Genomic DNA, 24,116 nt, shown 5'->3' with positions numbered 1-24,116 from the left:
GCTGGTGTGGGAGTGGAGGGTGGCCTGTTCAAATTGATGCCCACCCTCCCCACACCCACCACCAGGACTGCCACCTGTGGTCCTCTTTCTGTCCTGGGGCCTCTGCAATCTAAGGATTCCCATGGAATCTGAGGTTGGCTATATGAACAAGACTGCAGATCTCAGCATGTGGGACCTTATATGCTGATTAGCTAATGCTATATTCTCATTTGTGACATTTCAGGGACACCACATCAAACTCCCTAACTCCTGAGGATACTGAGGACATGCCTGTGGGGCAGGATGCTGAAATCTGTTTGCTGAAATCTGGTGAACTGATGTAAGTGACTGACTACTGAGTGGACCCCCCACACCCCCCAGAAGGGCACTGCTCAAGGCTCTAACCCCACACCAGTGGGAGCTTCAGTTTAATTTTATTTCTTTCTCTCTTTTCTATTTATTTATTTATTGAGAAAAACAAAAAGTCTTTGCTAGCAAGGAGAAATGCAAGGGACTCCTATCCCAGAGGCTGTGACTCTGACCATGAGCGGGAACAGGGGGCTTTTAAAGAGGTGATTCAAAGGCTATACTCCGTGTTCTCTGTCAACTTGTTAATTTGAGAGATAATCATTTCTGTGATCTTGGGGCCATCACCCAAATCTGAACGACTTTATTTCTGTGATGGGGTGTGCTCAAGGACAGATAACTCTGCCTGGGATGGAGAAGAAAGGTAATCCTGTTTCCCCTGAGATGGGGGGTGGAGATTAGGGTAGGGCAGGGAGAGGAAGAGAAAGAAACATGTTTGTTTTAAAAATAAGACACAGTGGCAGAGCAACAAAGGCTATATTCAAAGCAAAAAGTAGACCACTGTTAAATTTCCCTCTGTCAATTTCTACATTCCATTTCTATGGAAAAATGGGTAATGACATTTCCTGCTGGAAGAGGGTGAAATTGGGGGAAATGATCCAAAATCCTTTATCTTTATCAGGTGGGGCATGGACAGTTAAGGGTATTCAGCATTAGGGCAATCCAGAGGTCCACAGTGTCAGATGGCAGGTGACTGGACAAGACCTATATAGGGCAGGGATCATGCTAAGACAACAATAAACAAGACAGCAAAGCATTACTTTTTTGTAAACAATTAGTATTTCAGCCAGTCTCTGTAAACTATAAAGATGGTGACTCATAATCATATCAGTGAAAAACAGATTCAGTTAATCTATGTAGGAGGTTAGGACGATTTGTAGGTCTATGAGATCAGGCTCAGATTGACTCAGGACAACCTTGTGACTCTAGAGTCCTTTGTGATCATTATTATTAGGCACTTCCACACAGGAACCCTTCCTTACTTTCAGTAAGGTTGACACAAATGGACATCTTAAGCCACGTTTTTAAAAAAACTATGACGATGCTTTGACCATACTCTCCTAGCAGGTGTTTAGGACCAATTACTCAAAACCAACCTTGTTCCTACCTACTGAGTCAGCTGGGATTCTCCAGAGGTCACTCTTGGGAACATGTGTGAAGCCTCTTGGCTCCTTTAGCTTCCTTCTACCAGTGATGCCATCTGCCAAGATGGATCAGAGTCTTGCTGACCATATATAGCTTCTCTTGGAAGCCTCAGGGACATTTCCCTCTCCAATGACCCTCTTCTTTGCAACATGTGCATTGGTTGGCTTGTTGTTCTCTAGGATCCTCTCAATCTCTGGGATCAGCAGATCAGGTGACTCATGTTACAAGGCCCAGAGAGAGGTCCCTGTAGTTCTCTGGGTCAAAATGTTGGCTGTTTTTTCTTGGCCCTTTTACTTTATATCCTGTCTATCCTATAGATGATTATGGCTTATTGTCTCAAATTAATTCCAGTTCTGTTAGAAGTAGTACTTCTGGTGTGCACTTAACAGGCAACGTTATAAAGTTTTATAAGGAAAATAGGAAACAAACAGTAAAGCATCTTTGCTGCCAATTTAGCCTCTACAAAGATCCATATATGTATCAACTCAATTCCATACAAGTTTTATTTTCCTTTGAAACTCTTTCACAAACCTAAATACCTTTTACAGTTTGAGGGTGAGGGAGTACTGGAGATTGAACTCTTATAACTCAACCACTGAGCCACATCCCCAGCCCTATTTTGTATTTTATTTAGAGACAGGGTCTCACTGAGTTGCTTAGCACCTCACTTTTGCTGAAGCTGGCTTTGAATTCATGATTCTCCTGCCTCAGTCTCCTGAGCCTCTGGGATTACAGGTGTGTGCCACCATGTCCAGCTAAATACCTTTACCATTTACGCATTTACTTATTATATCCCCTGTTTACTTTGAAATCACAGTAATCTTTACAACAAAAAAAGTCTATCTTTTGAACACAACTTTAAATAAGCTTAATTCTAACCTACTCTGTTCAGAGCCATCCTAACGTGGAGAAGAACGAGAGGCAGAGTCTTAACTCAAGTAAGGGTGGCCTCTTGACAAATCTTAAGAAGTGTTTCATTTCTGAATCTTGATCTTTGCTCCTTTTTAAAATATCATTTTACAAAGTTCCCATGTATTATCTCCTGAGTCTCTGAATATCAGTAATATAATACAGCATTATGTCTGAAACATAATCAAACAGAAAGGTTAAGGAGCTCTTTCCTTTTGTGGAAAAAGTGGCAGAATGTTTTCATGTTTCACATTGTCAACCTTTGAACAAATCAGGCTCTCTCCTCAATAACTTCCACAAGTATTTAAATTCCTATCCCAGTGTAAAGAGTAGCACAAAACTTTATCTATAACTTATAAAACATTAAATGACATAAATAAATACCAACCAATTTTGTTATTTCTATATAAATCTGAAGGGGACTATGCTACAGACAATTTTAGTTGGGAGAACACCAACTTGGTAAAGGGCCTTTCTAAGCTTACATTTAACTAAATTTAACTTTTAAAGTGAAATTTATAATTTATAGCATATGGTAACAATAGTCATAGGTCTACATAGGTTAGCAGTACTAGCAAAAACATCAAAGGGTAGCCTTAGATCTGTGTACATTTAGGAAACAGTGTTAATGATCAGAAATAGATTTAGTCAAAGCAAACAGATCTTTACATAACACTCAGACAAGGCTCAGACAAATGTAGTCCTCAGATATATACATAGTCACATATATTTAGAGTGTCAACTAGATATATACATAGTCACATATATTTAGAGTATCAACTATATTGTTGTAACCTAAAATAAAAGGTATTTATTTGACCATTTACAAACTGATCATTTAAAAGATTTGAAAGCAGGTACAAACCCTAATTCCTCTAAGACTTAGTTTCCCTAAGTAATAAAACCTAACAGATATGAGAAAATTGTCTTCATAAGAGCAGATCAATGTTTCAGACTTTGCTTCATATAAGTACATTAAACTTTAAATAATAATTGACTGTGATAATTATAGCCAATGTAATAATATACACAAACTTTTTGAGATTCACCTTCCATAAACCTGCAACTTACGTAGACATTCAACAACTTATTTATATCCTTATTTTTCTCCTCTCTTTCAACTTGGACTTTAGCACAAGAATATTAATTTACCATGCAAAATACTTTCTCATCTAGAAACATTTCTTTACCTTCTAATTTTCCATACTAAACTATATTTCCATACCTATAACTTTCTTATATCTCTTTTCTAGTTTGAGACCCTTTCTTAAATTCACATTCTAAAGCAATCCTTGTGAATATTATCTGTGCATTTTATGTACACAACAAATTTCATCCCAGGAGAGGGATCAGACAGTCTGGCAAAATCAAAAGCTGTGCTTTGGTCTTTTTTCTCCCAGGTGGCATTCAAGGGGTTGGAGCATAGAATATTTTCTGAGCCTGACCTCCTTATCATTATCACAATGCCATTGACTTTAAGTGAATTCTCCACTGTCAGTTGTACCCAGAGGCTCCTTTTGAGACTTTTGTTTATAGTAGACATATTGATATGCAATGGAAGAGGCCCTTCTCATCCTTTGCTTTAGGCTTCCTTGAAGATGCCTTTGCAGAAGCTGCTGACAAAAGGTGGGTTGGCCTATGTTTCTGTCATTTTCTTTTCTGGGTGCAGTTGCTTACCCTGCCAGTCTTCCCGTGCATTTAGTCTGATGGGAAACTATCATAGCAAGAATCACTCTGCCTAAGTGATGGGTACCCCCTGGCCAAATGGGGTGTACTGTCAGATCTTAAAAGGGGAGACTATTCCTGTCCCCAGATCATAGACTAACGGTGCTGGAACCTACAGCCACGGTCTTAGTGGCCAGCAGTCTCCACCCACCCACCCACCATGGGCAAAAGGGGCTAGAAGGCAGGACAGAGGCCAAGTTCTCTTTGCCCACTTTTCTACAGCCCAAACAGCTTTCCTAGGATTTTTTTTTTCCTTTTTCCATCCCTAGGCTGATGTCCTTGACCCACAGGGATATGATCTGTGACTGCCTGGGACCAGGCTGAGACACAGAGCTAGAAGTGCCAGCACTGGACTTAAAGGATTTAAATCCATTTTTTTTAACTCTTTCTCCTGGTGTCCTGCTATCCTCATACACCAGAGGCAGTGACTTTTGGCACCTTCAAATTAGTTTCGGCCTATTCAGACTCCTTATCATGCAACTGCATAAATGCCTGATCTCTTCCATATACTTTACTTCTGAACAGACCAACTTCCACTGCAAGATTGTATAATAATCCATAAAACTACTCAAAGGCCTGATTGTGTTATAGACAGGCTTATACCTATAGGTGGCCCAGTCAGCCAAGATCTCTCTTCCCAGGAAGAGAGTCTACTGGTGAGATCATTATATCATGGCCCATGTCTTAAAGGGCCAGTAACAGATACAAAAAACACGGAGACATGAGGGAGGATCACCGAAACCATGGCTGACAGATGAGAAAATTTAAAACAGACAGAACTGCACATACAAATTTCTTCCACTTAATTAACCTCTGACAGACCAATTGCAAGATTGCACAAAAAAGAGACACAAAGACAGACAACCAGAGAGGATCCCCAAAACCATGGCCAACAGATGGGAACCTTTAAAATAGACCAGCCATGATCTTTCCCAAGAGACTACCTATAGATCAACACAGTATTGCCCATGTCTTAAAAGGGGCAGTAACAGAGACAAACAAAAACACAGACAGACAACCAGAGGGAATTCCGAAACCCAAGGCCAACAAACAAATGAGAACCTAGGTCAGACCGGAAGGAGCATATATCCCTTGGTTCTCAACTCCTTCTTAACCATGACTCCTACACCAATGGAACCCACAGATGTCCCCCCACAAAGAGAACTCAGATGTGTAGAATTGAGGGTCTCAGCGTGCACACTGGGGGACTTCTTACCAGATGGCCAAGGATGTATCATGACTTTACAGAATTCCGTTTCCTTTTTCTCAAAGTGGACCACAGTAGAGCAACCTATACCCTTCAGAGACAGAAAGTAGGAATTCACCAAAGCAAAGGATCTTCAGCAGCTGCTGGGATGGTCCTTCAGTCCCTCCCTTTACTCACAGGAATGGCTCTTTCAGTGCCGCCTGAGGCGAACTCACCCTTCACCTAATTCTTGATGGCTCTTAACAGATTTGCCACCACCAACCATCCTCAGCATAGAAGTGGGGTCCCTTGCAGAAGGGACCCAAGAAAGCTGCTCTGGGATCCCTTCGTAGTTACCTAATTTGTTGCCAAAAGTTAGGTCCTTATGCCAATCCAGTAATGGTTTTGAGAAGAAGAAAAAAGAAGTTTTATTGCTTTGCTAGCCAAGGGTACTCGAGAAACACCGGGGACTCCTGTCTGAAAAGCTGTGATTCTCCATAATTGTGTGTGTGTGTGTATGTGTGTGCGCGCGCAAAGATTCATGTTTTATAGCATATAGTGCTTAGATTTTGACAAATAACGCAGTGTAATCACCATTATGGTTAAGATACAGACTAGTTCTCTCACTCTGCAAGTTCCCTGTGCCCCTTTAGGGTCACTTCCCGCCCCATACCCATGTTCTTTATGGCAAACACATTCTCCAAACATTAATAAGTTTCTTTGGGAGTAACTTTGCAATGGGTATATGCAAGGCCTTAGTGACCTGTGTGTGTGTTCAGGGAAATTGAAACAAGGGGATGTTTTTTAAAGACAGAAGTAGGGGATTGCACAAGTTATCATGAAATCATAGCCCTTGGGTATAATGATCATTGACAAAGGTGAAGTCAATCCTAGGATGGACAGACATTTTTTGCAGAGGTATTTTCTGTGTAAGGTGGCAGTGGACTTTGGAAAAGATTCTGGCAGTGTCTTTTGTGATCTTGTTATCAGCCGTTAATATGAGATTCCCCTTCTTCACAGCCTTCTGGATTTATTTATGTATTCCTTTATGAATGGACAGAAGTGACTCCATTTTTGCTCAAATAATTTTCACAGTAGCCTTCCAGTCTTTTTTATGTGCATATATACTTACAGGGGTTTTTTGGCATAAATATTTGAAATCTTATTTTCAGAGCATTTTAAACTCTGTAGTTTAAAACATCATTTCTCCAGTCTTGAGTGCAAGGACTGCATAACAGTGAACAGACTCATTTATTTTTTTAAATTTTTTGTAGTTGTAGATGGACAGAATGCCTTTATTGTATTTGTTGTTTTGGTTTTTGTTTGTTTGTTTGTTTGTTTTGTTTTGTTTTGTTTTTTAATGTGGTGCTGAGGATCGAATCCTGTGCCTCACACATGTTAGGCAAGCACTCTGCCACCGAGCTACACTCCCCAGCCCAAGACTTAGTCATTTATTGCCTAATATTAATTCATTATTACATGCCGGGTGCTGTGAGTACATCTGTGTACAGACAGTCAAAGACCCCTGCCCCTGTGGTGTTTGTATTTCACCAGAAATTGACAGATAGTAAATGGTAAAAATAAGAAAATATTATATTTTATATTACAAGGTCATGCTTGCAACGGAAAAAAAAATGAACAGAGAATAAAATAAAAGAGAAAGAAATCTGAGATCTTACATAGAGGGAAACTAAGAAGATAAGACTTGAAATAAGTCCAATGTCCTCTCCAAGGGAACAGCATTTCCCATGGAGGGAGCGGTCCATGTGAAGCCCCAAGATGGTGACACCTAGCATGATCAGGGTGCCCAGAAAGGGCCAGTGCAGCTGGTGCAGAGAACGTGAGGGAGGTGGAATCAGAAAGGGAACAGAGGTCCATGTCATGTAGGACCTTGCCAGCCTTTGTAAAGGCTTTGGCTTCTAATATAAGAGAAACAGGAGCCCAACAATTAGCTTTAGAGCAGAAGAGTGACTTATTCTAATTTATGTTTGAAAAGGAATCAATCTTTGCCATGTGAAAAGCAGAGTCTGGAGGCCTGTTAGGAGGGTGCTGGAGAAATCCAGATCCCTGGACCAGGTGGTGGCAGAAGGCAGAGACAAGGTCAGGTTCTGGATCTATTCTGAAGACACAGTTTCCTGAAGGATTAGATGTGGTCATTAGAAAACAGATAACACATCCAGCCAATTCTCAGGTGATCCTCAGAACATTCTTGAACAAAGACTGTCTTGAATCATGGGACAGACCAACATGAAGAATTAAATAGCTGCTCACAATCTGCTGGTGTTGGGAGAGTAGGAAAAGTCTGCTTCATCCTTTCTAGAGAGCACCTTGGCTGCAAGATGTACCCACAGCTCAAGTATTCTGTATTCCCTTTGACCCAGTAAGCCTATGTCAGGGAATTTATTCCAAGAAATAATGATTAGACATGCAGAGGTAAAGCTACCAGAATGTTTCTTGCATGCTACTCACAACAATGTCAGTGAGAAGCAGTTAAAGAGGACGTGGGCTTTCATGAATAGTGAAGAATTTTGCCAAATGATTTGCGCGTCTCAGTTGACATGGTCCTAGGCTCTTTCTTCCTTTGCTGGCTAATAATGAGGAATTACACTGGTGGATTTTCAAACACTGAACCAATCTTGCTTACCTGAGTAAAATCCCACTTGGCCACGATGTATAATTCTTTTAATGTCCTGCTGGATTCAACAAGGTACCCAAAGGTAGTTTTGCCAGATACAGAATTTACAGTTAATAGTACTTTTCTTTCAGCACTTGAAAATGTGGTGCCCCTCCTTTGGCTTCAGTGAAGCTGAGAAATGTCCTGTCAATCAAATTGGTATTTCCCCCCCCCCCCGCCAAAGATAACACACTTTTTTCTCTGGCTGCTCCTAAGATTTTTTAGAAGTTTAAATGGGATAGGTTTGAGCCTGAATTTCTTTTGTGTTTTTCCTACTGGGCTATGTTTAGTCCTTAAATCTTTTTTGTCTTTGACCAAATTTGAGAAGATTGTAGGCAGCACTTCCTTGAATATGTTCAAATGTCCAGTCTCTTCCTCTCCATTTGGAACTCCAGCAATACGAATAGTAGATAGTTTGTTATGGTCTCGCAGGTCCTTGAAGCTCTGAGGTTTCTTGTTTGCTTGTTTCCTCGTCTCTTTTCTCTGTGTTGTTCAGATCTAGCAGCTTCTCTTTTTTATCTTCCATTTCTTTAGTATAATTTTTTTCATTATTTCAAGAATATTTAGATTGTTATGGAGGCATTTTGATAACAGCTACTTAAAAAATCTTGTCAAAAGGTTAGGAAATAATGAGAATACACAGAACCCAAAAACCTATCCTTACAGAGAATAGTATAAAATGAATACAAAGAGTAACCCAGCTGAGACCTGTGAATAAAATACAAGTAGAAGATGCTACCCTGGAATTTATTTATTTATTTATTTTTGCCTCTTTCTCTTGTACCCACATTGTAAGAGAATCTGAAAGGTTGGGTTATCTCCAAACACAATGAAGTTGTTGGTACCTTTGGTGCATGTAAGCTAGAATTCCTGCAGTCATTCAGTAGAATTGACACTTTTATTTGATTCTGGTAGACAGTGGGCTTCTTAAGATTGGATTTGGGACTGGGGCTATAGCTCAGTGGTAGAGCACTTGCCTAGCATGTGTGAGGCACTGGGTTCAATTCTCAACACCACATAGAACGAAAGAAGGAAGGAAGAAAGGAAGGAAGGAGGGAGGGAAAGAGGAAAGGGTCATGAACAACTAAAAAAAATTTTAAGAAAAAAAAAAGGTTGGATTTGAGCATAGATGGAAACAAATCCTTGGTTTGTCTTTATGGGCACCTCCTTTGAAGAGATGGAATATTGTCCTTCTTGCAAAGTAGATGGTGTCTAGAAAGAGACAAGACCCAGTCCAGCTGGTACCAAGGAGAGTTCTGGAACATGAGATTAGAAGGTGACCCAGCACCAATGGGGCGTGCTTTTTACTTAGTAATGTGATAGGATTTCCACATTCTGAGAAAAGGCTCCTTCCCAAAATGGCTCCTTCCCCATACACATACATTCTCTCTTAGATTCTTGAAAATTGTAAATATTGTACAACCCCTTTATTAGAAATAAGCTTAAATTAATACATGGAGAAGTATTATATTGATTAAATTCTCACAATGGTGAGTAATTAGAGCTGTTCTTTACAGCATTTGGTTTTATTAATCATTGGTTTCTCTTCTCCTTGGCATAGCTTTGGAGAGTTATTCCATTTATCTCCAGGGCTTTGGAGGCAGCTTGATCTCTCAGGGTCATTACTTGCTATGCACTCTTAGACAAGTTGCCTAGACTGTCTGAGCTTTAACTTTATTACCTGTGTTAAAGGGATCCGTCATTTATTTTCTCCACAGAATGCAGTCTGGTATAATAGAAAAATAATGGCTTTGGATCCGACCTGTGTGAACCCAACTTAAGTTTCTTAATATTTATAAACCTTAGTTTCCTCATTTGTAAAATGGGAACAAACATGCCTTTCCCTCTTTGTCATTGTGATAACACCTGAGGTGAGGTCAAGGGGCAGAGGGCGGGGCCCGACTTCACAATGGAGGAAATGAGGCTTGGAGAGTGAGTGACTTGCTGAAGGGCACATCACTGTAAGTGGACTTCTGCCCAGAAGGCCCATCTCCATGATCCTGCACTAACATTGAGCCTCTGGAGCTGCCCTGTGCAAGAGTGGGGCCCACCCAGCCTGGGAGGCCTCAAAGCTGGAGGAGCAGGAGATTCCCTGATCATGTCAAGGTCATCTTCTGATGTGGTCCCTCGCCAGCCATAAGATGAGGAAGAGCTCTGCAACAGATCTGAAGTGAGCCAGCCCCTCAGCTCCTCACCCAGGTCACAGAGTCCTGCAGAGGGCCCCAAAGCAGAACAGCTCCCTCAGCAAGCCCTCCCCACTCCTGGGAGAGGCTCCCCCAGCCAGTACGAGGCAGAACCAGGGGCACAGCCTCAGCAATCTCCAAGCCCTCCAACCATCCGACCAGATGGGATACTGGTGTGGGACAGGAGGGCAGGTGCCCACGTGCATTCCTACAGGGGCCCTCCTCCGAGAGGAGGGACTGAGGGAGCGGGGAGGCATGCACTACTGAGGTGAAACCAGGAGCCAGGGAGGTGGAACGAGAAAGGGCAGAGAGGCAGTGGACAGCCGGGCAGCAGGCAGCTTCAAGAAGGTGATGGAAAACAGACCTCGTCACTCACACACTGTCCATGAGTGGCACAGAGAAGGTCATGTGTTCTCTCCGCTTCACATGGGCAAGGACTGTCATCTGTATATTTTGGCGCTATGACCCAAGTGCCTGAAACTGTGCCAGGAGTGTAGTGAGCACTCAGGGAAAGCTGTGCATCCCATAATTTTCAAGGGTACCAAAGGCTTGTCCATCTCTGAGCCACAGATATCCTGGCCAGTGGACACAAAACACTTTGCCAGTGGATCAGGTCCATCTCTGCATTTTTATTTCAGGATCAAATTACCACTCACAGTGGAAGAGATTGCCAACTTTGGGGAGGGTAACAGGGAGCTGTTTGTGAGATCCAGTACCTACAGCCTGATCCCCATCACTGTGACCGAGGCAGGCCTCACCATCAGTTGGGTCTTCTCCTCTGATCCCAAGAGCATCTCCTTCAGCGTGGTCTTCCGAGAGGCAGAGGACACACCACTGGACCAGTGCAAGGTAGGCTGGGCTCCTGCCTGGGGGCCTCATGTACATACCAACATGCCAGGGCAGCCCTCTCCCAGAGAAGGCTCTGCTCTCTTTGAGCAGGCCTTATCCGGAATGTTCTAGGTTATGTCATACAGAGCAGGCAAAGCACCTGGGGCTTATCCAGCTTGGGGAAGAAAAGACCCAGAAGCTCAGAAGAATGCTCTTCAAATGTCTCAGGGTCACTCCTATGCCTGACAGATCCATTTTGACCTTAGGATAAATCAGTAGGTGAAACTTAGGGAGAACACAGATGTAGGACACAATTTAAAAAAAAAAAAATATTTTTTAGTTATAGATGGTCACAATACCTTTATTTTATTTATTTTTTTATGCAGTGCTGAGGATCGAACCCAGTGCCTCACACATGCTAGGCAAGAGCTCTGCCACTGAGCCACAACCCCAGCCCCTCCCTATAGGACTCAGTTTGGAGGATGATTTTCTCACAGACTTGTGCAAAAGCAGGAATGGGTCACCTTGGAAGGTGTGAACTCTCTGCTCTGGTTATTAGCATAGGGTATTCTGCATCTCATCTGCTAGGATAGCAGTAAAGACAGCCCCGGTTTATCACTTGGAGGTGGGGCTAAGAATTGGTGACACATGCCAGTTCATGAACTCCTACACATTCTAGGCAGGGAATGTTGACACTGTAGGGACTGTGGTCCTCACCTTGGGCGGCAATGTTAGAAACATCTGGAGAACTAAAACCCTGAGGCCATATCACTAAATCAGAATCTCCCAGCCTTTCCTGTGGGATTCCAGTAAAGAGCTCAGGTTGAGAACCACTGGTACAGATAAAGGGGCTGGAGCCACAGCAGAAAGGATGGGTAGAATCCAGAGCACAGGGGCAGAGGGCATCGGGGCTCCAGGAATGGCTGATCCAGTATGGGGTGAGGAAGAGAGAATCCCACACCTGGGGTCTGAATCCCACTGCAGCTCTGCAGAGGGAAGGCATGGAGGGTAGCGGAGGGTCATGGGAGGGATGGTGGAGCAGTCAGCTGCTCTGGACCAGGGCAGAAAGCTGATGTCTATATTTTGCAAAAACAGCAAGGATCAAGATGGGGACGAGCAGCTTGAAGTCACATGACGCCATAACTCTGTGAAGTCTCTGCAATAATGTCCCTCGAGTATCTGGTTCCCTGAGCACCGAGGGGCTCTGTGAGGATGAGGAAGGCAGAGAGCAGAGAAGCAGGCTGGGGCACAGTGGGGTACACAACCACCTCTGTTCTGGTTCCAGTGTCTACAGAAGGGTGAACGTCTGCTCTTCGCCGTCTCTGCTGTGTTGGAGTCTCCTCGTTGTGGAATTGCTTGGCCCTTTCCATTCTCTACAAACTCATGGATTTTTTTAATACTATTTTCTTAGTTGTAGATGGACACAATGCCTTTATTTATTTTTATGAGGTGCTGAGGATCAAACCCAGTGCCTCACACATGCTAGGCAAGCACTCTACCACTGAGCCACAACCCCAGCCCCAAACTCACTCTTAAAATGTAATTCCACCCCCTCAAGATAGCCTTGTTTACTGGGATCTTGTGTTCCTTCTTTAAACTGCTCTGTCCCTCACTTCCTCTGGGGCTTACAGCCAGTGCCACAGCCTTGCTTTGGGGCTCTTCCTCCCTGAGCAGAGGGCACCTCCACTTGGAGGGCTACTCCTGGCACCTTGGCCTCCGGCTTTTCCATACAACCCCAGATTCAGCACTGCTGAGAGTCCAGTCCCTCCAGGGCCATAGTGGATCAATAGCAGTGTGGCCGGTGTGCCTATCAGCTTCTCATGAAGGACCTATACCTGTCAAGGGCTTACCAAAGTGTCTTCACTGCCCACCAGGCGCCACCCAGGCTAGACCCTGAGGAATGTCAGCAGGGAGGATCAGGTGGCAGATCAGGTGTCTAGACCTTGGCTGTCCCACCTGCCCCCACATGACTGAGCCATAGGCCTCTCCCCTGCTCATTCACTTACCCACCAAGTCCTCCTGTCCCTGGGCAGTGAGCTTGAGCTCTGGGTGGCCTTCCTGGGGTTCTGGCAACCACTCTTTCCCCACAGTGGACACCAGGGGGCAGAAGAGCTCATATACTAGTGCTCAGGTACTTCTGGACTTCACAGGCTCACTGTCACCAGCCAGCCATGGGATGGCTGTGATCTCTGCCAGAGGTCCCCCTGAAAAGTGTTATCCCAGAGCAGCCTTTTCCAGGCATGCACCCTTGGTATCCATCCCAGGGACTCCCTGTGTGCCCCCTTCACTAGTCTTGTCCTTATGGGAAATGACAGGGACTGTGCAGATTGCAGTATTCAATTGCACAGGTGTGAAGACAAGGAACTGCACTAGGTGCTTGGAATCTATAGACAAGCAGTTATTGAGCTTCTACTGTATACTAAGCCCTAGGGCCCATTGGGGATAAAAGCTGAAGGGACAGCATGAGATCTGCCCTCGGAGCTCACAGTGCCGGGGGAGAGAAGGCCTGGAAAATAATACCTGTGATTCCAGGTGGAGTGTCATGATGGAGGTCAATGGGTGCAGAGGGTGCAGCTGGAAGGGAACCTATCCCAGCCTCAAGAATGATGACCAGGGGGTTGTGGCTCAGTGGTAGAGCACTTGCCTAGCATGTGTGAGGCACTGGGTTCGATTCTTAGCACCACATATAAAAATAAATGAATAAAATAAAGGTCCATCAACAACCCCCCCCCCAAAAAAAAAAAAGGAATGATGACCAGGGAGTGATACCCCTGGGCTGATGTGGAAGGCCACACTGGAAGAAACCAGGAGCAGCAGTTATAAGGCAAGGTGAGAGAGGGTGAGGAGCGTAAGAGGAGAGTGCAGGTGAACGGAGCCTCACAGGACAGCCATCCCCAGTGGCACCCATAGACACGCCCTACCCTGTGCCACCCTCTCTCCCGAGCAGCCTTCTCCATTAAGGTCATGACCCCTGATAAAAGAAACAGTGAACCAAGGACTTGAGGCCCCCAGTGTGCAGACCATTGGCCTGAAGCCTGGGACAAAGCAGAGAACAGGACCCAGGCCCTGGCCTTTCTCTAGGCAGAGGACCCATCTTTGGCCAGAAAGCTTGATGGCAAGCTTAGGGCCTCAGAGGGAGGCAGAGGGGAAGCTGGGACTGAAGAAAAGAAACAAGCCCTGTCAATCGAGACATAATTCACGTACCATGTAATTCACCACGTGAAGTACACCATGCAGTGGGTTCGGTGTATTCAGAGTTGTGCAGCCCTCACTCCTCTCTACCTTGCATCATTTTTGTCATCCCAAAAAGACATCCTGTGCCATTAACAGTCACTTCCCATCCTCCATCTACCACTACTCTCTACTCTATGAATGTGCTGATTCCAGACACACTGTGTGAATGGAATCACGCGGTACCTGCTTTTTGTGATCATCTTCTTTCACTTAGTGTAGAGCCCTTGCTTTGTACCAGGGCCCCAGGGCACTGGAGCCCACGAAGAGATGGAGAAAACAACTTGGGCTGCTCCACAGACATGCCACCTCCATCAGACACAGCCACCCAGGTGCTGAGGGTGGTGGGAGACACCCCAGAGCTTAACACAGCAGAGACCTGCCCTCTCAGGGTCACACCAAGGAGACCCTGGCCCCCTACCCAATCCAGAGCAGTGTGTGTGTTCTTGGATCCCAGAGCCCTTGTTAATTTCCACCAGACTTTTTGATATTTTTTTAAATTTATTTAAAGTAACAATGGGAAAATAGCAGCTAAATGAATGAAAATTCTGTGGAATAGAATGTTTGAAAGATATGAAGAGCATTATTTGAAGGAACATGTGGTATCTGCTTTACCAGATCCTCTTGAGAGGACGAGCTCTCCACGTGGCTCTGTTCTGAAGGCTGTAAGTGTGAAGTTCAGGACAGGACACATGGGGGTCCGCAGGTGACAGACAGCAAGACGGCCTCTGCCTGAGCAGCTCCTTCCACACATGCCTGGAGGAGTGTCTTAGCCAGGCTCGGAAATGTGAGGTTAGGGACCACAGAAGAACTCAACCCCTCAGCCTCCCAGGATTCTGAGTCCCTCGTGGAAATGGAATACTGCAGAACAAGAATGGAACTGAATAAGATACCATGCAGAACAGGGTGCCCCAGAGCCTGCACACAGCAGTCCTACCTAATATGGCTGCTGCATGCTTCTCTGTCTCCTCCGGACTCATCTAAGCCCACCTGCCCTCTCACCCGCATCGGCCCCCAGTCTGCACAGACACACCCTCGCATCAGGAACACCCTGCACACCCTCCTTCCGGGCCTTGTGATTTTTCCTTCTGATTTCTCCTTGACCCATACATTTAAATTTCTAATTTAGTTTCTAAATATTTTAAAATTTTCCAGAGATGTACTTTTGATTTCTGGTTTAATATCCCAGATGTGCAGGACTGTTGAACTGTTCCCCAGACAGGGCGATGAGTTGGATCAGAAATATAAGAAATAAGGGAAATAAAGACAAACAAGCAGAAATAGACGAAGCCGGACTCAGTGGGTAAATCAGCCCTAATAGGGTCTGATTCAACAACACACGAGGCTCCACGTTTTATTTTATAGATTTTAAAAATCAAAGGGATTCACTGGGAAAAGGCTTCTTGGGTAAACAGGATGAAGTCTGAGCCAAACAGCTTAGTATTGGGGCTTATCAATTTGCGCCCATCTCTTCTACCTCCAGGCAGCTGGAATTTGAATTTGAGGCTTTTGAACTAGTAAATTCCATAACAGGCATGGAATTCTCCTTATCAACAGGAGTCACCTGCAAATGGTTGGTTCCCTCAGCGCCTTCACTGAAGGATTCCCAGGAGAGGCATCTCAGTGTCCAGGGTTACGTAATTCAAAGCAATGATTCATTCTCAGCTCCCAACAAATTAATTCTATTGTAACCAGACAAAATCCTTTGTATAACTTGGATTCTGACTTGTCCAAGTTCAGTGTCACCTCTTCTGGCCAGTCTTCCCTACCATTCTGCCTCCTCTCCCTCCTACCAGGCTGGCCCAGTCTTCCTGTGGCACCGACTCCACCAGAACTCCGTGTGATTTTTGTCTGTCATCTCCATTAAACCCCAAGATCCTTGAGGACAGAGCGTTGGGCAGGAATTTACTTCACTTTGGGAACTTCTGATCAACATGTGGGTCTTTGAGAAATATGCAGCCATTTTCAAGTTTGAGTTGAAAAGCCATCTCATTTTTATAATTATTTTGGATTTGATCATTTTTGTGTAGGTTAAAAATGATTAATAGGAAAAAGTAAAAACTGAACATAAAGAAGATTGAATATCTGAAAAAGATACATTTAATTTTTTAAAGAATAAAAATGGTCACTTCTGAGGTAGTTTGTCACATTAGGAACTTAAAGTGTGAAGGTGCCACTGTGGTCTGTAGAGCTTCTGGTGCACATTTAAGATTTGGGACATTTCATAAGACAAGATCCTCTAGGTGCTTGTCACTTCTTGGGGTTAAAAAAAAAAAAAAGAAAAAGAGGAAAGAAAAGAAGATAAAATATTTGATTAAATTTTTGGTTGATTTTGTTTTATTTCCTACAATAACTGTGGTTTTAAAGTGGGGCCCCTGTCTTAACTGGCCAGCAGGTAGAAGGTCCTGCCCTGGTGGGAGAGACTGGCCATCTGAGGTCCCCGGCCTGGCCCTGGCCAGCACACACCATCCGCTCAAATTTGGCCTCTGAAAACAAGACCCTTGGAAAATGGCCTGAGAAAATAAATGTTTCCTGGGACAAATTTATCATTCCCAGAGAAAACAGAAAGTAAACAGGAAACTCAGGGCCTCATTTGGAAAGATGAAAGGGTGCTGGGGCACGTGGGCCAGCCAGGCTCAGCTAGGAGAGGGGCCAGCAGCTTCATGAAGTGCCTGAGGCATCATCATCTGGAAAGAGGTCTTGGCCCATCCTGTGAGACCAAGGGCAGCCTCGGGACCAACAGGATACAGCTGGACACATGGATGTCACCTAAAATAAACCCAGGGAGCTGGCGCTGGCTGTAGTCAAGGAGGCTGGGGAGCCAGCTTTTGGGTCCAGATAACACTCATACAGCCCCCCTGCCACAAGTGTCACCAAACTCAGAGTGTGCAGATAGCACCCTACCACTCCTCCTGTGACCCCCAACAGAGCACTCAGCCTCCTCCCCCGAAATGAAAGATCCCCCCAGAGCAGTCATGAGGTTCTCAGCCTCTGATGTGTTTTTTCATCTATTTTTCCCCCCAGGTCCTCATTCCCACGACCAGATGCAATTCCCACAAGGAGAACATCCAGGGCCAGCTGAAGGTCCGCACACCCGGCATCTACATGCTGGTGTTCGACAACACCTTTTCCAGGTAGGGCCTCCTTCGCCAGCATCCAGATGGAGGCCCCTGGTCTCTCATGCCTGTCTGTCTCCTCTTCTCGGCCACAGTGTGAACACTAATGATTGATTAGATCATTCTTCTGTCATTAGTTTTTCATTTTTTTTGGGGGGGGGGGGGTACTAGGAATTGAACCCAGGGATGCTTTACACCACTGAACCACATCCCCATGCCTTTTTATCTTTTATTTGGGGACAGGGTCTGGCTAAGTTCCCAAGGCTGGCCTAGAACTTGTGATCCTCCTGCCTCAGCCTCCCGAGTTGCTGGGATTACAGATGTGCACCATACCTGGCTGTCAGCAGGTCCTTGTTAACAGGGCTCTGTTCCAGTGACTGTTAGGATTTTTGACACTTACAGTGTGTCACCACATGCCAGCAATTTCCTCCAGCCCCACAGAATTTCCATGCCATGGGGACTGCCTCTGCTCATGTCACTGGACTCTTAATGCCCAAAGAAGGGGCTCAGGAAATACAGTGGAGAGGCCAGACAAATGCGTGAAGGAGAAAGAGAGGAACGGGAGGTAGGAGAAGAAAGCTTGAGAGAAACAGATCTAAGACTGCAAGGTGAAGCCCCTGGGCCTTGTCACAGGAGCAACCTGGGGCGTCTATGGGACACAGTAAAGATTACAGCAGGGGCCTGGGCTATGGCCACCTCCCTCCCCACATGGGCACTTGATTTTGAGCATAATAACTAAACAGGGCACTCAAGAAAAACTGTGCTACTCACTTGCCACCACCAGGGCCTGAACTCCCAGGGCTGTAGCCAAGGATGTCCACTACAGGACAGGCCAAAGGATGGCCTTCCCATATCACCCCTTTTCTGACCCTTCCCTGCACTCCCCTGGGGAAATGAACTCCCCCGAATCAGCAGGACTTCAAGGTATGCCCAGCATGTTCAAAGAGCTGCCTTTAGAGCCCCCACCTAAGTGGTCACTAGCCACGGCCCCTCCTGGCAGCAGGATGGGGCAGCAGTTAGCACTTGCTTTTCCTACTGTGGGCCCTACTTGCACCCAGTTTCTCTGAGCTATGGCAGCAAGAACTGTCAGTGCCTCCCCAGCTTCCCGGTGGATTGATGGAGAAGCCAAGGAGAGGCAGCCAAGGGCAAAACACAGCCCCAAGCAGGCTCCCAGTGATCGCTGGAGGAGGCAACAGTGCTGTGGTGAACTGTGGCCAGGGCCCCCCGAATCATCTCAGAGACTTACTTGAGCTTTTAAAAGCAAAGATGGCATAGGATCTGCATGCCGAGGTGGAATGAGGCCCATGGCGCCTAGCCTCATGCCTCCTCCAGCACCTGGTCCATCTACTCCCCCAGGCAGCCCTGAGGGTGAAAGGTTCATAGCCTGTGGCAGAAAGGACATTATTCCCCAAGACAACCACGGTGACATTCCAAGGCCATCTGACCTTTTGCAGGGTGAGAAACCTGTAAGACAAGCAGGAAAGGGGCCCAGGGGCCTGGGAGAGGCTGTGTTCTCTGGAATATTGGTCTCCCTGGGGAAATCCAACACCCACACCCAACAAGGGTCACACAGCTACCACAGGAGGCCCCCATTGAGCCTCTACTCCCCTCAAGTTTTCAGCTCTCAGGGTGACACCCTCCCTTTTCCATTTCTGTTTCTTTAGGTTTGTCTCAAAAAAAGTATTTTACCACTTGGCAGTTGACCGGCCTGTGATCTATGATGGAAGCGATTTCCCGTAGCATGAAACACCCGGACGGTAACTTCACTTCATCCACAGGAAACACTACATTTCCTCTCCTGCCACATGAAGCACACACACACACACATACATCCAAAAAAAGAAAAAAGGAAAAAAAAGAAAAAGAAAAAGAGAAAAAAATGGCTGTGCCCAGGCTCACTGGCTTGCTGCTCTGGAAGAAGCCCTGCACTGCCGCTGCTCAGAAGCTGAGCTTCTCGGGGCACTGTGTACTCTGTACCATGCACCTGTCCCTTTTAGCCCCATGGCTCCTAAGGGCTCAAGTGACATTTCCATTGATGACATTTCCCAGCTGTCCTTACACCCAAAGGGACATCCTGCCAAAGGTGGAAACCTCAGGAGACCGCCAGCTTCTCCTAGGTGCGCTGTTGATTGCAGCCTCCTGTGGAGAGTTTCATAAGACCCCTGTGGCCCTGATTCCCACCCCTGGAGAGGGATGTCCTGCTTTGTTCCACCCTGCACTCAGCCAGGCTTCCTGGTGACCCTAGCCACACCCTGTGAGTCCTCAGGCTCTGAGGCCCTTGAGGACTCCCAGGAAAAGGAGGCCATGCGGCCACCATGCAAGTTGAGGCACAGGGGTTGGGGGTGCATCCTGTCACGTGGCAGTCCCTTAATGCCCCAGTGAGTCTGGGGCTGCTCCAGTACTCAGCAACTTCGTAGGGGCCTCTGAGGTGAATTTTTCCTCCTGGCCCTCTGTCTGGGTGACCCCATTCCCAGGCAAAGCCCTCCACTCATAGCTCAAAATATCACCCTAAGAATCAACTGAAGATAATCCAGGACACAAAGCCCACCCTTCTCAGGACCTCCAAAGCCCAAATGCTGGCTGAAATTGACACCATGCCCAAGGTGCGGAACTATGCTTTGGCCTTCAGGGCTCGCTGCAGGCACGGCTTACTAATGAGCAGAACCCAGGCAAGACCACTCTCAAACACTGGGGCCTTCTTAGCAAAATTCTTTGGTAACTTAAGAACCAAAGTAACAGAGGAAACAGCCATACAAAGGAAGCAGAGACATAAATTATTCTTGGTCCCTCGTCCCCACCTGCCAGATTCCCAATACCCCACTTGTCACTTCCTTCTGTTCAGCCTGCACTGACACCCAGGAAACATCACCCCTGGACGCAAGGGGTCCTGTTTCCTTTTCCTGGACAAGAGTAAAATGCTCTTCATGTTCTCTGTGGCCCTTCTCCCAGCTCAGACAGCTCTACTTCGATGGCCTTTGTGTCCTATGTGAAGCCAGTCACCTGCAGTCAGGTCCCAGGTACTTCCACAGGACATCAGACAAAATGGCCAAGGGTGAGCAAAGAAGCACCATAGAGGTTGACTGAGGATCTGAGTGCGGGGCCCAGCCGTTGCTCCAAGCTGGCCTTGGGACCCAAGGCCAGTCAGACCAACTCTCAGAACCCTGGACTGATTGATTTGGAGGGACTGAGAATGGGACAAGGACTCCAGGCCCACCATGCACCACGGCCTCAATCATATCACTAGCAAAAAGGATGCTCAGGGGCCATGAGTAAGGGGACGTAGCCTCTGACATGGACTTGGGCCTTGAAACAGGAGTGGGCACTTGCCAGTAAGGAGTGCAAGAATGGCCAACAGCTTTTTCAGAGAGCTGGGCCCTTTGTATTCTGGGTCTCAGAGCAGCCTGTCGGGCAGAAAGCCACCAGGTACTCTTGTCTCTTCCTCACCAGGGCCTGACTGCTCAGCACTGAGACAGAAAATGGCAAGACCCCCAGAGATGCCCTATCCTGTGTCCTCACAGGCATGCCCATGGCCTGAGATTACTCAGGAGCAGATTATCCTTCCTTTGAACCCATCTACCCCTTCACAAAGAATCATCCAATGTCATCTTGTTCCCGCGACAAAGAAGCTATCAAGAGCCCCAGTACAGTCTGAGGGTCTTATTTTGAGTGTTTGGCTTTCCCAAGATGCCTTGGAGACTGGCCTGGCTGATGGCCTTCAACTGGTATCCACACTACAGTCTGCAACAAAAACCACCTTTCATTGAGTAGCTGATGTGTTTGGGGCCTATGAGGGACCTGCGGCCGTTCATCTGAGTTCCATTCTAAATATCTGTCACTTGTCACAGCAGAGGACCAATTGCACCTTCAAAGACCACCTGGCCCTTGTGAAGCCAACCAGAGTTACTCCTCCCAGAGAGCTGGGCCTGACCTTGGCGCGGCCCCCCTCCAGCATTGACTGCCCTTGTGTGGAAACTGGCCTTTGCCCTGGACTGAGGCGACCTAGTGCCTAGTGGCCCTTCCTCTTTGGTTTCATTAGCATATTTTTTGTGCTGAATGGACCTTGGTAGTACATGAGTTCACCGTTCAGGCTCCAGTGTGCTGTGCACCGTGTCGCTAGAGAACGTCTTGGCCTATTTAAGTGTGACTTTTACAAATGGCTTTATTCTTTTAAACAGTTCCCAACTTTACTGAGGTTTGAAGGTTGGGGTAATTTTTATTTTTTAATGCAAATGACAATTGATGAATTACTGCCAGAGATGGCAGCCCCAGCTAGACTGAGCGACACTAGAAATCCCCTGGGATCCCAGATTACTTTTTTTGTTTGTTTGTTTGTTTTAATAGCAGTCCCTTGGGAAAGCTCAGCTCTGGGGATAATGATCATATTTAGTAATGATACGAGCCGCCTTGTTCACCTACCACTGAAGCCACAATCACCTTCGCCCAAGAGATACACCAACCACCAGACACGCTCATCCACCAACAAGGAAGTGTGTTTGCAATAAAATGTGCTCCTCCACATCTGAGTGGACTCTACAGCACAATGGACTCCAGGTAGACTCGACCAAGAAGAGGCAAAGAAATTCTTAAGAATCTGGAACTGAAAAACTCCATGGGGTTTGGAAAGTAGAAATGAAAAACCACATAATAAAACTCAAAGGAGATGGTGCTTCTGAAGATTTTCAGCTGTCACCTAAGGTGGTGAAGCCACTCCAGGCCCAGATAAGAGGAAATTTCACTTGGAGATGAAATTTCAGAGTCTGTTTCATGTGATTAGATGGTGTGATGTGGTCAGGTGGTTTATGAGTTGCATTTGTAAAAGTCCACCTGAATGGTTCTACCTGTGAGAATTCTTTAGACCAAGAAACCAGCTTGGCTCTGAGGTATTGGGAAGTAAAGCAGAGAGAAACCCTTGGTGGTGCTTAGAACCAAGGACTCTCACAAAGACCATAGAGACAACTCTTCATGTTTACAAAACTAGGTGCCTCTCAGTGGAAGCTTTCTTCATTTAATTGCAGTTCTTCCAAGGAAACGGAAGACTGGATTCATTAATTCCCTTTTCTCTCTTAAGCACTTTTTTAAAATAATAAAGTATAACTTTAAATTGTAGGAGAAACATCTCTGATGGGGGGGGGGAAAGCTTTTCTAGAACTTTATGAATGAGTGTCATCTGGAGGTGCTCTGCCTCTGGTGACTGCAGGGTGACACTCAGCCTTCCCAGGAAGGCTTCAATTGGAATGCACTTTAATCAATGAATCCTCACTTGAGTGGCCTTATGGGATGGCGAGTCAGGAGCCCATTTCAATCTTATCTGCCAAAGAATTACTCAAAAGCACATCAAATACCAAACCTCACCAACACAGTAGGGGTGAGAAATTTTTGTATCCCAAAACATATTCCTTTATAACATCTGCTACACCATTTGGAAATATTTTTAACCTCAGAATTTAAATAAAGTAAACACTATGACCTTCAGAGTGTTGTCTTGCATTCCTTTGAAAAGAATGAGGAAGGTAAATGATAAAGTCCCCTAGACCTGAGTAGGAGGTGAGCTTCCCCTCGACGAAGCAGGGTATCTTTTTTCTCTTTTTTTAATATTTTTGGTGCATTAGAATTACAAGTAATAGTGGATTCATTTGGCCTTTATTCACATGTGCATCTAACAGTGTAAACAATGTCATTCCCCAGTGATAGGAAACTGAGATGGGCGAGTGATAAATGAAGGGCAGAGACCAAGCAGAGATCCACACCAAGGTTTATTTGTCAAAGCTAACAAATAAAGGCCATCCCTCTATAAATAGGAGAGAGGCCCCCAGATGTTCGGGGCTCAGCTTTTGTGGGGTAGGGGTTTGGAGCTGGAGCTGTGGCGCTATGGGAGAGGCTGGGGGTGCTTGCGTCAGAGATGGGCGGATGGGACTAGCTTGGGATTGGCTTAGATCCATGGCACCATGGGCTTTCCAGAGTCCAGGGGTCGTGTCCTTCTGGGATTGGCTTAGGGTTATGGTACCATGGGGTAGGTCACTAATGGGGCTGGGGGGAGTTTGGGTAAGAGGAAGTACAGGGAAGTGAAACTTAACACTTAAGATGATGCTCAGATGTTAAATCAAGACCCAGGACCTTCCCTTTCTCTCCCCTCCCCCTTTCCCAGTCTACATGCTCTACTCCTGATCCCTTTGCTATTATTATTATTATTATTATTATTATTATTATTATTATTATTATACCTTTTATAGTGACTTTACAAAAGGGCTCAAGCCTGCAGGTAGAGTTCAGCAGCCGCCTTGTGGCCTGGCATTTGTATACTTCCTGGTTCACCAAGAGGTTGGTAGTAGTCAGACCCACTGAAGCAGATGTGTCTTCCAGGCCGCCCCCTCTGCCAGCTGAGGTTCTACCCCAGTCCCATGGCCCCCGCTTTCCACGGCACTCAGCACTTTGAGCAAAGAATCAACTTCTTATTGGCTAGAGTAATGGAGTGGGGGACAAAAATGACAGATGGCCTAAAACCACGAATTAGCTGATGGGTGGTGCTGGCAACCGGAAGAGAAAGGGGGTGAGCCCTACTGCCCCCCCCCCCCCCCGCTCACCCTGCCCTCGCCAGGGCAGCAAGGAGCTTCCAGAGGGGCATGTTGAGCTCGCACTTTAATCAATCACAACTCCACATGTGGGGTGACCAAGGGCTCAAAGGACACCTCCCAGCACCCCCTTCCTCCTCCACTCCTCCCCCTGCCCCCAGATTTTCTCATGGCTGCTTCTTTAATCACGTTTTCTTTAACTCT

The 24,116-nt window shown here is 45.9% G+C and overlaps 1 protein-coding gene across 4 annotated transcripts in view; it reads left to right on the top strand.

The window, feature by feature from the left end:
- The window catches only part of Fyco1 (FYVE and coiled-coil domain autophagy adaptor 1), a 75,613-nt gene extending 52,798 nt beyond the window's left edge, over positions 1-22,815 (top strand). For all 4 annotated transcript variants that reach the window (XM_046437520.2, XM_058576760.1, XM_046437521.2 and 1 more), the window contains 4 exons: positions 224-319; positions 10,807-11,017; positions 17,252-17,361; positions 19,008-22,815. In XM_046437520.2, coding sequence (XP_046293476.1) covers positions 224-319; positions 10,807-11,017; positions 17,252-17,361; positions 19,008-19,083 — 493 coding nt within the window. In that variant the 3' untranslated portion in view covers positions 19,084-22,815. The remainder of the gene's footprint in view (positions 1-223; positions 320-10,806; positions 11,018-17,251; positions 17,362-19,007) is intronic.
- Positions 22,816-24,116: the final 1,301 nt, after the last annotated feature.

The sequence above is a fragment of the Marmota monax genome, unplaced genomic scaffold (assembly GCF_021218885.2).
Source record: "Marmota monax isolate L192 unplaced genomic scaffold, Marmota_monax_Labrador192_F-V1.1 WCK01_AAM20220418_F8-fsc00021, whole genome shotgun sequence".
Classification (NCBI taxonomy): Eukaryota; Metazoa; Chordata; class Mammalia; order Rodentia; family Sciuridae; genus Marmota; species Marmota monax.
Note: the sequence above shows the minus strand (reverse complement) of the source record. Positions and strands in the feature narration are given on the sequence as shown.